Source organism: Lonchura striata, chromosome 31, assembly GCF_046129695.1.
Source record: "Lonchura striata isolate bLonStr1 chromosome 31, bLonStr1.mat, whole genome shotgun sequence".
In the NCBI taxonomy this organism is placed as follows: Eukaryota; Metazoa; Chordata; class Aves; order Passeriformes; family Estrildidae; genus Lonchura; species Lonchura striata.
In genome coordinates this window covers 5,529,110-5,546,068 of record NC_134633.1, presented here as the reverse complement: position 1 = coordinate 5,546,068, position 16,959 = coordinate 5,529,110, and the positions used below count along the sequence as shown (strand labels likewise).

The window sequence follows — 16,959 nt, the reverse complement described above, 5'->3', positions numbered from 1 at the left end:
CGCGCCGCTCCGGCATGGAGACAGACGGGCACGCCCCCAGCCCCGGGGGCGTGGCGGGGAGCGGGAGGGGCGCTGTGATTGGCTGAGCGCTGGCCAATGGGAAGGGAGAGCGCGGTTTAACCCCTGCGGGGGCGGGAGGGGTCACGTGGGGGGGGTCACACCTGGAGGGGTCACGTGGGGTCACACCTGGGGTCACACCTGGGGTCACACCTGGGGTCACCTGGGGTCACACCTGGGGTCATCCGTGGGGTCACCTGTGCCACCCGTGTCCCCTCCGTGTCACACCTGGGGTCACCTGGGGTCATCTGTGCCACCCCCGCTGTCCCCATGGTCCCATCCCGATGTCCCCGGTGTCCCCCCGGTATCCCGCCGGTGTCCCCGGTGTCCCCGGTGTCCTCCCGGTATCCCCCCGCTCCCATCTCAGTATCCCCGGTGTCACCGGTGAGCCCCCCGGTATTTCCCCGGTATCCCCCCGGTGTCCCCGGTATCCCCCCGGTCCCATCTCAATGTCCCCGGTCCCATCCCGGTATCCCCCGGTGTCCCCGGTATCCCCCCGGTGTCCCCCCGGTCCCATCTCAATGTCCCCGATCCCATCCCGGTATCCCCCGCTGTCCCCGGTATCCCCCCGGTGTCCCCCCGGTCCCATCTCAATGTCCCCGATCCCATCCCGGTATACCCCAGTGTCCCCGGTATCCCCCGGTGTCCCCCCGGTCCCATCTCAATGTCCCCGGTCCCATCCCGGTATCCCCCGGTGTCCCCGGTATCCCCCCGGTGTCCCCCCGGTCCCATCTCAATGTCCCCGATCCCATCCCGGTATCCCCCGGTGTCCCCGGTATCCCCCCGGTGTCCCCCCGGTCCCATCTCAATGTCCCCGGTCCCATCCCGGTATCCCCCGGTGTCCCCGGTATCCGCCCGGTGTCCTCCCGGTCCCATCTCAATGTCCCCGATCCCATTCCGGTATCCCCCGCTGTCCCCGGTATCCCCCCGGTGTCCCCCCGGTCCCATCTCAATGTCCCCGATCCCATCCCGGTATCCCCCGGTGTCCCCGGTATCCCCCCGGTATTCCCCCGGTCCCATCTCAATGTCCCCGGTCCCCCCGGTCCCGCCCCCCGCCCCCTCCGCGGGTTCCCCCCCGCTCTTCCCCTCCCGGTGCCGGTGCCCGAGCGGAACCGGGGCTGACCCTGCCCGGCCGGGGAGGCCCCGGCGGGGCGGCGCTTCCTCAGGAAACCCCCGGGCAGGGCAGCGCCGCTGCGGCGGCCCCGCCAGAGCCGCCGGTGACACCGCCAGAGCCGCCGGTGTGACCGCCAGAGCCGGCAGTGTGAGCGGAGCTCCTCCGGTGTGACCGCCAGAGCCGCCGGTGTGACCGCCAGAGCCACCGGTGACACCGCCAGAGCCGCCGGTGACACCACCAGAGCCGCCGGTGTGAGCGGAGCTCCTCCGGTGTGACCGCCAGAGCCACCGGTGTGACCGCCAGAGCCACCGGTGACACCGCCAGAGCCGCCGGTGACACCGCCAGAGCCGCCGGTATCCCCGCCGCCACCGCCGTCACCGCCACCGGAGCCACCGGAGTCACCGGAGCCCGCCGGCCGCGTCCCCGCCGTTTCCCCGCTGCTCCAGGTGCCATCCCGGTGCCCCCGCTCCCTCCGGTGCCCCCGGTGTCCCCAGTGCTCCCGGTGTCACCGCTGCTCCGGTGCCCCCGGTGCTCCGCTGTCCCTGTTGCCCCCGCTCCCCCCGGTGTCCCGGTTCCCCCCGGTGTCTCCGCTCCCCCCGGTGTCCCCGTTCCCTCTGGTGTTCCCGTTCCCCCCGGTGTCCCCGTTCCCCCCGGTGTCCCCGTTCCCTCCGGTATCCCCGTTCCCCCCGGTGTCCCCGTTCCCTCCGGTATCCCCGCTCCCCCCGGTGTCTCCGCTCCCCCCGGTGTCCCCGTTCCCCCCGGTATCCCCGTTCCCTCCAGTATCCCCGCTCCCCCCGGTGTCCCCGCTCCCCCCGGTGTCCCCGTTCCCCCCGGTGTCCCCGTTCCCTCCGGTGTCCCCGTTCCCTCCGGTGTCCCCGGTGCCCCCGGTGCCTCCCCCCGGCCATGCCGCTGCTCCGGAGACCCCCGGGCGGGCCGGGCGCGGCGGCGGCGGCGGCAGGAGCGGGCGGTGGCCGTGAGGACCGGGACCCGTTCTCCGCCAACCCCGAGGGTCGCCGCCGCCGCCGCGCCACCCTGGCCGGGCTGGTGGGGCTGGGGCAGCTCGGGGGGCACCGGGAGCAGCTCGGGGGGCACCGGGAGCAGCTCGGGGGGCACCGGGGGCAGCTCGGGGCTCCGGCCGGCCGCGGCCGCCGCTGCCGGGACGCCGGCGGGCCCCGGGGGCGGCGGCGCTCGGAGGACGCGGGGCTGCCGCGGCGGGCGGCGGAGGAGGCGGCGGGCGGCGGCAAGCGCGGCTCGCTGCTCCGCCTGGCCCTGGCGAGCTGGGCACCGCGCGGCGGCACCGAGAGACCGGCACCGGCGGAGGCACCGGCGGGACACGGCGGCGACGCGGCGGGAGCGCGGCCCGGCAGCGGCGGAGGAGGGGACGGGGGCGGCGGCGGAGGGGACGGCGGAGGGGACAGGGGGCCGCTGTCCGGTGAGTGGGGACAAGGGAGCACCGGGGACACCGGGGGGACAGCGGGGGGCACCGGGGGGCGCCGGGGGACAGGGGGGCTTGGGGACACCGGGGGGACAGGTGGCCGCTGTCCGGTGAGTGGGGACAAGGGAGCACCGGGGACACCGGGGGGCACCGGGGGACACCGGGGGACAGGGGGGCTTGGGGACACCGGGGGGACAGGTGGCCGCTGTCCGGTGAGCGGGGGCGGCGGGGACACCGGGGGGCACCGGGGGACCAAGGGGGGACACCGGGGGGACAAGGAGGGTTTGGGGACACCGGAGAGGGGACACGGGGATGCGGGCGGGGCACACGGGGGTGGTGCCACCGGGACAGGCGACACGGGGATGGGGACACGGGGTCCTGGGGACACGGGGACACCGGACAGGCGACACAGGGATGGGGACACGGGGACGCGGGGACACCGGGGACAGGCGACACGGGGATGGGGACACGGGGTCCTGGGGACACGGGGATGGGGACACGGGGTCCTGGGGATGCGGGGATGGGGACATGGGGATGGGGACACGGGGATGGGGACACGGGGATGGGGACACGGGGTCCTGGGGACGCGGGGATGGGGACACGGGGTCCTGGGGACACCGGGGATGGGGACACCGGGGACAGGCGACACGGGGATGGGGACACGGGGTCCTGGGGACACCGGGGACAGGCGACACGCGTGCCACGGACCCCGCGCGCCGCCCGCAGTGCTGGAGATCCTGGAGCTGATCCAGCGGCGGGAGCTGGTGGCGGCGGACGCGCAGATCATCGCGCTGGAGGCCGAGTGCGCGCTGGCCCCGTCGCGCCCGCCGTCCCCGGGACCCCTCCCCGCCTCGGCCGCGACCCCTCCGCCGTCGCCGGGACCCCTCCCCGCCTCCCCCGCCTCGGCCGCGACCCCTCCGCCGTCGCCGGGCCCCGGCGGCGGGCGGCGGGCGCGGGACGTGGCGCTGCTGTACCGGGCGCTGCTGGCGCAGCTCTGGGCCGTGGTGGGCGAGTCGGTGGCCGCGGGGCGAGCGGCGGCGCCGCTGCGAGCCGTGGTGGCCGTGCTGGAGCAGGAGGAGGCGGCGGACGCCCGGTGCCCGCCCGGTGCCCGGCCGGGGCGGCCGCGGGGGCTGCGGCGGCGCTGGCACGAAGCGGTGGCCCGGGCGGCCGGCGAGCGGCTGGCGCAGGTGGCCCCGGGCGGGGGTCTGGGGGCCCGGCTGGCCGCGCTGGCCGCCCGGGTGGTGGGCGACCTGGGGGTCGTGCGGAGCCGCGTGGCGCCCGCCTATCCCCCCGAGTACGGCGCGCTCGGTGTCTACGCCCGCGGCTACCACCGGGCGCTGGCGGAGCAGCTGCGGGCGCTGGCGCAGAGACCCCTGGCAGTGCCCGACCTGTACCTGCTGCTCGACTGGCACAGCAACGCCTACCCCAGGTCAGAGGCGCGGGGACCCCCGAAATGTGACCCAGATTAACGCCCGCCCCCGAAATCTGTCCCAAATCAAAGCCCGCCCCCAAAATCTGCCCCAGAGTAACGCCCGCCCCGGGTGAGAGGCGTGGGGACCCCCAAAATGTGACCCAAAGTAACGCCCGCCCCCAAATTCTGACCCAAAGTAATGCCCGACCCCAAAATCTGACCCAAATTAATGCCTACCCTAGGTGAGGCAGGCAGGGACCCCCAAAATCTGCCGCACCCACCCCAGGGGGTGTCAGCCCCCCAACATGCATCCCCCCTTGGCCCTGGGGTGTCCCAGGGTGTCCCCAGGGTGTCCCCAGGGTGCCCCAGGGTGTCCCCGGGGTGTCCCAGGGTGTCCCTGGGTGTCCCAGGGTGTCCCCAGGGTGTCCCCGGGGTGTCCCAGGGTGTCCCTGGGTGTCCCCAGGGTGTCCCCAGACCCCCACCGAGGCTGTCCCCCCCCGGTCCAGGGAGGTTTTGGGGCACCCCGAGGTGGGGGCTCTGCTGCGGGCGCAGGACCTGGGGCCGCTGCTGCCCCCCGAGACCCAGCGGGACCTGGAGAGCTCCTGCATCGCCGCCGTCAAGGTGGGGACACGGGGGACACGGGGGCGAGGGGGCGGCAGGGGACACGGTGCCACCCCCGCCGTGTCCCCGGGGTGTCCCCCGGCTGTCCCCTCGCCAGGCCAAGGTGGAGGTGGCGCTGGCGCAGGAGCTGCAGCTCAGCGAGGACGCGTGGCCCGAGGATGTCACCAGCCAGGACATGGAGGAGGGGCTGGCCACGCGTGTCATCGGGGTACGGCCGTGTCACCCCGTGTCCCCGTCGCCCGGGGTGGCCCTTGGGGACGCGGCTGCGACCCCACAGAGGGGACAGGGGTGGCCCAGGGGACAGCGTGGCCGTGGCTGTGTCACCACGGGTCGGGGGACACCGTGGCTGTGTCCCCACACCTGTGGTGGCCTTGTCCCCACAGTTCTGGTGACATTCTGGCCACGTCCCCACACCTGTGGTGGCCTTGTCCCCACAGTTCTGGTGACATTCTGGCCATGTCCCCACGCCCACAGTGGCATTGTCCCCACACCCATGGTGGTCGTGTCCCCACACCTCAGGGGACATGGTGGCCATGTCCCCACGCCCACGGTGTCCCTGTCCCCACGCCCACGGTGTCCCTGTCCCCACACCTCAGGGGACACTGTGGCCACGTCCCCACACCTACAGTGGCTGTGTTCCCACACCTACAGTGGCCGTGTCCCCACGCCCACGGTGTCCCTGTCCCCACACCTACAGTGGCCGTGTCCCCACGCCCACGGTGTCCCTGTCCCCACACCTACAGTGGCCGTGTCCCCACGCCCACGGTGGCCCTGTCCCCACACCTACAGTGGCCGTGTCCCCACACCCACGGTGTCCCTGTCCCCACGCCCACGGTGTCCCTGTCCCTACGCCCACGGTGTCCCTGTCCCCACACCCACGGTGTCCCTGTCCCCACACCTACAGTGGCCGTGTCCCCACGCCCACGGTGTCCCTGTCCCCACGCCCATGGTGTCCCTGTCCCCACGCCCATGGTGTCCGTCCCCACGCCCACGGTGTCCCTGTCCCCACGCCCACGGTGGCCTTGTCCCCACACCTCAGGGGACACCGTGGCCACGTCCCCACGCCCACGGTGTCCCTGTCCCCACGCCCACGGTGTCCCTGTCCCCACGCCCACGGTGTCCCTGTCCCCACAGCTGCTGCGGGCGCACGTGGACCGAGCCCCCCAGGTGACCCCCGAGTTCGGGCGGGAGATGGCCCACAGCCTGCTGGGCGTGCTGGTGGCCTTCCTGCACAGGTGGGGACACCCCGGGGACACCTTGGGGACACCCCGGGGACACCCCGGGGACACCCATGGGGGACGTGGGTGGCGCGGGCACACCGGGACGTGACACAGGGCGACAGGGGCGACACGGGGACACGGTGACACGGGGCGCGGTGGCACGCGTGCCCGGTGTCCCCCGGTGCCGCCGCCGCGGTGACCGGGGTGTCCCCAGCTTCCAGCGGAAGGTGGAGCGGTTCCTGGAAGCCCCCGGCGACGTCCCCCCGCCCGACGGCGCCGCCGGCCGCGCCATGGCCTTGGCCAACTGCTGTCCCCCCTTCAGGTGAGGCCACCCCCGGCGTCCCCGCGCGTCCCCGCGCGTCCCCGCGTGTCCCCAGCCCCGCTGTCCCCTCGGCAGGGCCTTCGCCGAGCGGCTGGCGCAGTTCGGGCACGCCGAGAGCGAGGAGCCGCGGCGGCAGGCGCACGCCGCGCTGGACCGGGTCACCCGCGCCTGCGGCCACCTCCTCACCCGGCGGCTCTTCGAGGAGCTCAAGGTGGCACCCGTGGGCGCGGGGAGGGGGCTTGGGGGCGGTGGGTCGGGGGACAACTGAGGGAGGTGGGGGGTGACAGCTGTGGGACGTGGTGGGTGTCACCGGGTGCTGGGTTGGGTGACAGTTGTGGCACGGGGTGGGTGACAGTTGTGGGACGTGGTGGGTGACAATTTTGGGACATGGTGGATGTCACCAAGTGCTGGGTTGGGTGACAGTTGTGGCACGGGGTGGGTGACAGTTGTGGGATGTGGTGGCCATCACCGGGTGCCGGGTTGGGTGACACCTTTGGGACGCGGTGTCCGTCACCGCGTTCCGGTGGCCGCCCCAGGCGGCACCCATGGGTGGCGGCGGCGGTGACGCCCGCCCGCCGCCCCCAGCCCCACTTTGGGAAGCTGATGAAGCGCAGGTGGCTGAGGAGCTCGGACGCCTTCGACGCCATCGTGATGCTCATCACCAGCTTCGCGCAGACGCTGCGGCCGCTGCACCCCGAGCCCCACCAGGTCTGCGGGGTGGGGACACCTGGGGGACACCTGGGGGACACCTGGGGGACACCTGGGGGGACTGGGGTTGGGTGACACCTGAGGGACACGGTGAGATCGGTGGGGAGTTGGGTTGGGTGACACCTGAGGGACATCAATGGGGACTTGGGTGACACCTGTGGGACATCAATCAGGACTTGGGTGACACCTGAGGGACATTGGGATGGGTGACACCTGAGGGACACCGTGACATTGTTGGCTGCCACGTTGGGTGACACCCATGGGTGCGATGGCCATGGGACATCATTGGGTGACACCATGGGCGTGGTGGTGGCACCATGGCCGCCCTGGTGACACCACGGGTGCAGTGGCCACACCAGTGCCACCACAGGCATGGTGGTGATACCATGGCCACCCTAGTGACACCATGGGCATGGTGACCATACCGATGACACCATGGGCATGGTGGCCACACCGGTGACACCATGGGCACGGTGGCCACACCGGTGACACCATGGGCACGGTGGCCACCCCGGTGCCACCACAGGCATGGTGGTGATACCATGGCCACCCTAGTGACACCATGGGCACGGTGGCCACCCCGGTGCCACCACAGGCATGGTGGTGATACCATGGCCACCCTAGTGACACCATGGGCATGGTGACCATACCGATGACACCATGGGTGCGATGGCCACACCGGTGACACCATGGGCATGGTGGCCACACTGGTGACACCACAGACGTGGTGGTGACACCATGGCCACCCTGGTGCCACCACGGGCATGGTGACCATACCAATGACACCATGGGCATGGTGGCCACACCGATGACACCACGGGCACGGTGGTGACCCCATGGCCGTCCTGGTGCCACCATGGGCATGGTGACCATACCAATGACACCATGGGCATGGTGGCCACCCCGGTGACACCACAGACGTGGTGGTGACACCATGGCCACCCTGGTGCCACCACGGGCATGGTGACCATACCAATGACACCATGGGCATGGTGGCCACCCCGGTGCCACCACGGGCATGGTGGTGATACCATGGCCACCCTAGTGACACCATGGGCATGGTGACCACACCGATGACACCATGGGCATGGTGGCCACCCCGGTGCCACCACGGGCATGGTGGTGACCCTATGGCCGTCCTGGTGCCACCATGGGCATGGTGACCATACCAATGACACCATGGGCACGGTGGCCACCCCGGTGCCACCACAGGCATGGTGGTGACACCATGGCCACCCTAGTGACACCATGGGCATGGTGACCACACCGGTGACACCATGGGCACGGTGGCCACACTGGTGACACCACAGGCATGGTGGTGACACCATGGCCACCCTAGTGACACCATGGGCATGGTGAACATACCAATGACACCATGGGCACGGTGGCCACCCCAGTGCCACCACGGGCACGGTGGTGACCCCACGGCCATCCTGGTGCCACCATGGGCATGGTGACCATACCAATGACACCATGGGCACGGTGGCCACCCCGGTGCCACCACGGGCACGGTGGTGACCCCACGGCCACGCCGGTGCCACCGCGGTGACCCGGCCGCGCCGCGCAGGTGCTGGTCAGCGAGCTGCACCGCCGCGTGCTCCTGGAGTACGTGCGGCCGCTGCTGCAGGGGCGCCTGGGCTGCGCCTCGGCCAAGGCGCGCGCCCGCGTGGCCGCCCGCCTGGGCGACGAGGCCCGGCAGCTCCGCGAGCTCTTCACGCGCCTGGTGAGACCCCCCAGAGCCCCCGGGGGGTGGGCGACACCCGCGGGTGGGGCGGCACCCGTGGGACGCCGCCGGGGGTTGGGTTGGGTGGCGCCCGTGGGACATTTTGGGGTTGGGTGACACCTGTGGGACATCGATGGGTTGGGTGACACCTGTGGGACATCACTGGGTGTTGGGTGACACCCGTGGGACATTTTGGGGTTGGGTGACACCCGTGGGACATTTCTGGGTTGGGTGACACCTGTGGGACATCACTGGGTGTTGGGTGGCGCCCGTGGGACATTTTGGGGTTGGGTGACACCTGTGGGACATCGATGGGTTGGGTAACACCCATGGGACATCGATGGGTTGGGTGACACCCATGCGACATCAATGGGTTGGGTGACACCCGTGGGACATTTCTGGGTTGGGTGGCACCCATGGGACATCACTGGGTGTTGGGTGACACCCATGGGACATTTTGGGCTTGGGTGGCACCCATGGGACATTTCTGGGTTGGGTGGCACCTGTGGGACATTGCTGAGTTTGGTGACAACCGTGGGACACCGGCGGGCTGGGTGGCACCCATGGGACACTGGTGGGTTGTGTTGGGCTGTGTTGTGTTGGGTTGGGTTGGGTTGGGTTGGGTTGGGTTGGGTGGCACCCATGGGACCTTTCTGTGCTGGGTGGCACCCATGGGACACCGGCGGGCTGGGTGGCACCCCTGGGACACTGGTGGGTTGTGTTGGGTTGGGTTGGGTTGGGTTGGGTGGCACCTATGGAACATTTCCATGCTGGGTGGCATCCCTGGGACACCGGTGGGGTGGGTGGCACCCATGGGACACTGGTGGGTTGTGTTGGGTTGTGTTGGGTTGGGTTGGGTTGGGTTGGGTTGGGTGGCACCCCTGGGACACCGGCGGGCTGGGTGGCACCCATGGGACATTTCCGTGCTGGGTGGCACCCCTGGGACACCGGCGGGCTGGGTGGCACCCATGGGACACTGGTGGGTTGTGTTGGGTTGTGTTGGGTTGTGTTGGGTTGGGTTGTGTTGGGTTGGGCTGGGTTGGGTTGGGTGGCACCCATGGGACGTTTCCGTGCTGGGTGGCACCCCTGGGACACCGGCGGGCTGGGTGGCACCCATGGGACGTTTCCGTGCTGGGTGGCACCCCTGGGACACCGGCGGGCGCTGAGGCGGCCCCGCCGTGCCCAGGACTCGGCCTCGCCCTGGCTGCACTCGGTGGTGCCGCGCCTGCGGGAGCTGCTGGTGCTGGAGGACACGGCCGCGCTGCAGATGGAGGTCGGAGCCCTGGCCCGGGACTTCCCCGACGTCCGGTGGGTGCGGGGGCACCCTGGGGTGCCCCAGCGGGTGGGTGACACGGGTGGGTGACACGGGTGGGTGACACAGGTGGGTGACACGGGTGGGTGACACAGATCAGGGCCGGGTGACACGGGTGGGTGACACGGGTGGGTGACACGGGTGGGTGACACGGCTGGGTGACACGGGTGGGTGACACAGATCAGGGCCGGGTGACACGGGTGGGTGACACGGTTGGGTGACACAGGTGGGTGACACGGGTGGGTGACACGGGTGGGTGACACAGATCAGGGCCGGGTGACACGGGTGGGTGACACGGGTGGGTGACACGGGTGGATGACACGGTTGGGTGACACGGGTGGGTGACACGGGTGGGTGACACAGGTGGGTGACACGGTTGGGTGACACGGGTGGGTGACACGGGTGGGTGACACAGATCAGGGCCGGGTGACACGGGTGGGTGACACGGGTGGGTGACACGGTTGGGTGACACGGGTGGGTGACACGGGTGGGTGACACGGGTGGGTGACACAGATCAGGGCCGGGTGACACGGGTGGGTGACACGGGTGGGTGACACGGGTGGGTGACACAGATCAGGGCCGGGTGACACGGGTGGGTGACACAGGTGGGTGACACGGGTGGGTGACACGGGTGGGTGACACGGGTGGGTGACACAGATCAGGGCCGGGTGACACAGGTGGGTGACACGGGTGGGTGACACAGGTGGGTGACACGGGTGGGTGACACGGGTGGGTGACACAGATCAGGGCCGGGTGACACGGGTGGGTGACACGGGTGGGTGACACGGTTGGGTGACACAGATCAGGGCCGGGTGACACGGGTGGGTGACACGGGTGGGTGACACGGGTGGGTGACACGGCTGGGTGACACGGGTGGGTGACACAGATCAGGGCCGGGTGACACGGGTGGGTGACACGGGTGGGTGACACGGTTGGGTGACACGGGTGGGTGACACGGGTGGGTGACACGGGTGGGTGACACAGATCAGGGCCGGGTGACACGGGTGGGTGACACGGGTGGGTGACACGGGTGGGTGACACAGATCAGGGCCGGGTGACACGGGTGGGTGACACAGGTGGGTGACACGGGTGGGTGACACGGGTGGGTGACACGGGTGGGTGACACAGATCAGGGCCGGGTGACACAGGTGGGTGACACGGGTGGGTGACACAGGTGGGTGACACGGGTGGGTGACACGGGTGGGTGACACAGATCAGGGCCGGGTGACACGGGTGGGTGACACGGGTGGGTGACACGGTTGGGTGACACAGATCAGGGCCGGGTGACACGGGTGGGTGACACGGGTGGGTGACACGGGTGGGTGACACGGCTGGGTGACACGGGTGGGTGACACAGATCAGGGCCGGGTGACACGGGTGGGTGACACGGTTGGGTGACACAGGTGGGTGACACGGGTGGGTGACACGGGTGGGTGACACAGATCAGGGCCGGGTGACACGGGTGGGTGACACGGGTGGGTGACACGGGTGGATGACACGGTTGGGTGACACGGGTGGGTGACACGGGTGGGTGACACAGGTGGGTGACACGGTTGGGTGACACGGGTGGGTGACACGGGTGGGTGACACAGATCAGGGCCGGGTGACACGGGTGGGTGACACGGGTGGGTGACACGGTTGGGTGACACGGGTGGGTGACACGGGTGGGTGACACGGGTGGGTGACACAGATCAGGGCCGGGTGACACGGGTGGGTGACACGGGTGGGTGACACGGGTGGGTGACACAGATCAGGGCCGGGTGACACGGGTGGGTGACACAGGTGGGTGACACGGGTGGGTGACACGGGTGGGTGACACGGGTGGGTGACACAGATCAGGGCCGGGTGACACAGGTGGGTGACACGGGTGGGTGACACAGGTGGGTGACACGGGTGGGTGACACGGGTGGGTGACACAGATCAGGGCCGGGTGACACGGGTGGGTGACACGGGTGGGTGACACGGTTGGGTGACACAGATCAGGGCCGGGTGACACGGGTGGGTGACACGGGTGGGTGACACGGTTGGGTGACGCGGGTGGGTGACACGGTTGGGTGACGCGGGTGGGTGACACGGGTGGGTGACACGGGTGGGTGACACGGGTGGGTGGCGGCTCCCCCGCGGTGGCCACGGGTGACCGGACGCGGCCTCGGGCCCTTCCCGGCAGCTCCCGCCCCGTTCCTCCCGCCGGGAAGCGGCCGCGGCCGAGCGCCAGGACCCCTCCCGTGTCCCGGGGCCGGTCCCGCGGGACCGGAGGCACGCGCGGCCGCCCGGGGGGGGAGGGGACACCAGTTAACGGGGGGAACTGGGACCGGTTCAGGCAGCGAGGCGAGGGGGTCACCCGGGGAGGGGGGCGCGCCTCTCCCCCCAAACCTTGGGGGGCTCCGGGATGTTTCGGGGCGATGTCGCCGCTGACCCCCGGTCCCCGGTGTCCCCCCGGTGTCCCCCCGGTGTCCCCCCACTATCCCCGGTGTCCCCCGGTGTCCCCCCGTTATCCCCGGTGTCCCCCCGGTGTCCCCCCGGTGTACCCCCGCTGTCCCCCCGGTGTCCCCGGTGTCCCCCCGCTGTCCCCCCGGTGTACCCCCGCTGTCCTCCCGCTGCCCCCCCGTTATCCCCGGTGTCCCCGTTATCCCCGGTGTCCCCCCGTTATCCCCGTTATCCCCGCTGTCCTCCCGCTGTCCCCCCGATGTCCCCGGTGTACCCCCGCTGCCCTCCCGCTGCCCCCCCGTTATCCCCGGTGTCCCCCCGTTATCCCCGGTGTACCCCCGTTATCCCCGTTATCCCCGGTGTCCCCGGTGTCCCCGGTGTCCCCCCGTTATCCCCAGTGTCCCCGATGTCCCCGTTATCCCCGGTGTCCCCGATGTCCCCGGTGTCCCCGGTGTCCCCGATGTCCCCGGTGTCCCCGGTGTCCCCGCTGTCCCCCCGTTATCCCCGGTGTCCCCGTTATCCCCGGTGTCCCCGGTGTCCCCGGTGTCCCCGGTGTACCCCCGTTATCCCCGTTATCCCCGGTGTCCCCGGTGTCCCCGGTGTCCCCCCGTTATCCCCAGTGTCCCCGATGTCCCCGTTATCCCCGGTGTCCCCGATGTCCCCGGTGTCCCCGGTGTCCCCGCTGTCCCCCCGTTATCCCCGGTGTCCCCGTTATCCCCGGTGTCCCCGGTGTCCCCGGTGTCCCCCCGTTATCCCCGGTGTCCCCGTTATCCCCGGTGTCCCCAGTGTCCCCCCGTTATCCCCGTTATCCCCGGTGTCCCCGGTGTCCCCGGTGTCCCCCCGTTATCCCCGCTGTCCCCCCGTTATCCCCGTTATCCCCGGTGTCCCCCCGTTATCCCCGGTGTCCCCCCGTTATCCCCGTTATCCCCGCTGTCCCCGGTGTCCCCCCGTTATCCCCGGTGTCCCCGCTGTCCCCCCGTTATCCCCGTTATCCCCGTTATCCCCGGTGTCCCCGGTGTCCCCCCGTTATCCCCGTTATCCCCGGTGTCCCCCCGTTATCCCCGTTATCCCCGGTGTCCCCGGTGTCCCCGCAGGCGCAGGCACGTGGCCGCGCTGCTGGACGCGCGTGGGCTGCGGGCTCAGGGCCCTCGCCGGGAGATCCTGGGGGTGCTGCAGGATCTGGGGGGCTCGGAAGCCGAACCGGGAGCCCCGCTCCGGTCCCGGACGTTCTTCTCGGAGCTGCCGGCGCCGCGCCCGGTGCGCTGCCTCCCGTTCCAGCTGCCCCGGCTGCGCCTGCCCCGCCGCAGCCCCGCCAGGACCCGCCCGTGACACCCCCAGGGGCCGGGGGCACCCCGAAATCCGGGTGTCACCCCCAGCCCGGTTCCCCCGGTTCATCCCGGTTCATCCCGGTTCATCCCGGTTCATCCCAGCGTGTAAATGGCGCCGTGAATTTAAGGCTGGCAGTGTCCTCGTCCTTGGGGACACCAGGGGGGCTTGGGGACACGAGGGGGATTTGGGGACACGAGGGGGATTTGGGGACACGAGGGGGACTTGGGGACACGAGGGGGAGTTGGGGACACGAGGGGGAGTTGGGGACACGAGGGGGATTTGGGGACACGAGGGGGAGTTGGGGACACGAGGGGGATTTGGGGACACGAGGGGGATTTGGGGACACGAGGGGGAGTTGGGGACACGAGGGGGATTTGGGGACACCGGGGGCGATTTGGGGACACCGAGGGGGATTTGGGGACACGAGGGGGATTTGGGGACACCAAGTGGGACTCTGGGACACGAGGGGGACCTGGGGACACCGAGGGGGACACAAGGGGACAATGTGGGGACAAGGGGACAGGGTGGGGACAAATGGACAGGGTGGGGACAAGGGGACAGGGTGGGGACAAGGGGACAGGGTGGCCCCAAGGGGACACTGCGGGGACAAATGGACAGGGTGGCCACAGGGGGACAGGGTGGGGACAAGGGGACAGGGTGGCCCCAAGGGGACAGGGTGGCCACAGGGGGACAGGGTGGCCCCAAGGGGACAGGGTGGGGACAAGGGGACAGGGTGGCCCCAGGGGGACAGGGTGGCCCCAAGGGGACAGGGTGGCCACAAGGGGACAGGGTGGCCCCAGGGGGACAGGGTGGCCCCAAGGGGACAGGGTGGGGACAAGGGGACAGGGTGGCCCCAGGGGGACAGGGTGGCCTCAAGGGGACAGGGTGGCCACAGGGGGACAGGGTGGCCCCAGGGGGACAGGGTGGCCACAGGGGGACAGGGTGGCCCCAAGGGGACAGGGTGGCCACAGGGGGACAGGGTGGCCCCAGGGGGACAGGGTGGCCACAAGCGGCCACCTCAAGCCTCGCCGGGGCCGCGGCGGGGCTGGGGACAGCGGCGGGGACAGCCGGGGGGCTCTGGTGGCACCTCCCGGCAGAGGGGACACGGGGGCCGCGGCCGCCGCCGCGTCCCCGCCAGCCCGGGGGGGCCCTGGGCGGGTCCCGGTCCCTAGCCCGGGTCAGAAATAGCCGGGATCCGGGCAGGAAGAGGCGACAAATAATAAAAACGGCTAAAAATAAGTGACCGCGGCGGGAGCGGGGCCAGGGGTCACCCGTGTCACCCCCGGCCCCGGGGAGGGACCGGCGGCGGCGGCGGAAGCGGCAGCGCTGGGCGGGGGCCGGGGGGAGAAAAGTGGGGGGGAAAATGGGGGGTGGGGGATAATTAGGGAGATTTGGGGACAATTAGGGACACTCGGGGATGGGGGTGGCACCGAGCGGGGACGCGGTGACAAAAAGCAGCGCGGTCGTTGTCACCCCCCCCGCCCCCGGGCATGGCGGGGACCGGTCCCGGTGGCGGCGCCGGTGAATCACCGGGAGGATGGCGGCAAGGAGCGGGAGGAAGGAAACCCCCCCAAAATGAGGAGTGAGGGGACGGGGGAGCCCCCAGAGTGGCGCGGCCACCACCCCCCCCACCCACCCAGCGGCACAGGGACACCCGAACTGGGAAGGGTCACTCAAACTGGGAGGGAAGGCACAGCAAACTGGGAGAGAATCCACAGCAAACTGGGAGAGAACTGGGAGAGAATCCACAGCAAACTGGGAGAGAACTGGGAGAGAACTGGGAGAGAACTGGGAGAGAACTGGGAGCGAACCCACAGCAAACTGGGAGAGAATCCACAGCAAACTGGGAGAGAACTGGGAGAGAATCCACAGCAAACTGGGAGAGAACTGGGAGCGAACCCACAGCAAACTGGGAGAGAACTGGGAGAGAACTGGGAGAGAATCCACAGCAAACTGGGAGAGAACTGGGAGCGAACCCACAGCAAACTGGGAGAGAACTGGGAGAGAACTGGGAGAGAATCCACAGCAAACTGGGAGAGAACTGGGAGAGAATCCACAGCAAACTGGGAGAGAACTGGGAGCGAACCCACAGCAAACTGGGAGAGAATCCACAGCAAACTGGGAGCAAACTGGGAGAGAATCTACACCGGACCCAGAAAGGATCCCCCAAACTGGGCAGGGGCCTCCCAAACTGGGAGAGAATCCACAGCCAACTGGGAAAGGTTCCCCCAAACTGGGAAAGGAGTTCCCAAACTGGGAAAGGATCCCCTAAACTGGGAAAGAACCCCCCAAACTGGGAAAGGAGTCCCCAAACTGGGAGAGAATCCACACCCAACTGGGAAAGGAGTCCCCAAACTGGGAAAGGAGTCCCCAAACTGGGAGAGAATCCACACCCAACTGGGAAAGAACCCCGCAAACTGGGAAAGGAGTCCCCAGATTGGGAGAGAATCCACACCCAACTGGGAAAGGAGTCCCCAAACTGGGAAAGGATCCCCTAAACTGGGAAAGAACCCCCCAAACTGGGAGAGAATCCACACCCAACTGGGAAAGGACCCCTCCAAACTGGGAAAGGACCCCCCAAACTGGGAAAGGACCCCCCAAACTGGGAAAGGACCCCCCAAACTGGGCAGCGCCCCCCCAAACTGGTCAGGGCCCCCCCAGTTCCTCACCGCGCGCTCCCCCTGCCGTTCACCGGCGGAACTGCAGCGGGCGGAGGGGGCGTGGCTTGAGGTGGGCGTGGCCTCCGCCCCCCCTATTTCCCCGTTGATTGACAGGTGGGCGGGGCAACGGGGCGGTGCCCCCGCTGTCCCCGTGTCCCCACGGGCTCCGTGTCCCCCCGTGTCCCCGTGTCCCCCCGTGTCCCCCCGTGTCCCCGTGTCCCCACGGGCTTCGTGTCCCCACGGGCTCCGTGTCCCCCCGTGTCCCCGTGTCCCCCCGTGTCCCCGCTGTCCCCGTGTCCCCGCTATCCCCGTGTCCCCACGGGCTCCGTGTCCCCCCGTGTCCCCACGAGCTCCGTGTCCCCCCGTGTCCCCACGAGCTCCGTGTCCCCCCCGTGTCCCCAAGGGCTTCGTGTCCCCATGGGCTCCGTGTCCCCACGGGCTCCGTGTCCCCCCGTGTCCCCACGGGCTCCGTGTCCCCACGAGCTCCGTGTCCCCCGTGTCCCCCCCGTGTCCCCAAGGGCTTCGTGTCCCCAAGGGCTTCGTGTCCCCATGGGCTCCGTGTCCCCACGAGCTCCGTGTCCCCCGTGTCCCCACGGGCTTCGTGTCCCCCCCGTGTCCCC

The 16,959-nt window shown here is 70.3% G+C and overlaps 1 protein-coding gene across 1 annotated transcript; it reads left to right on the top strand.

The window, feature by feature from the left end:
* Positions 1-2,074: 2,074 nt before the first annotated feature.
* LOC144247694 (exocyst complex component 3-like protein 2) lies at positions 2,075-13,679 on the top strand. The gene is made up of 13 exons (XM_077789118.1): positions 2,075-2,215; positions 2,399-2,603; positions 3,333-3,444; positions 3,520-4,035; positions 4,524-4,638; positions 4,736-4,846; positions 5,773-5,873; positions 6,073-6,180; positions 6,256-6,391; positions 6,766-6,888; positions 8,456-8,611; positions 9,798-9,919; positions 13,445-13,679. The coding sequence occupies exons 1-13, from the start codon at positions 2,075-2,077 to the stop codon at positions 13,677-13,679; spliced, it is 2,181 nt and encodes a 726-aa protein (XP_077645244.1).
* Positions 13,680-16,959: the final 3,280 nt, after the last annotated feature.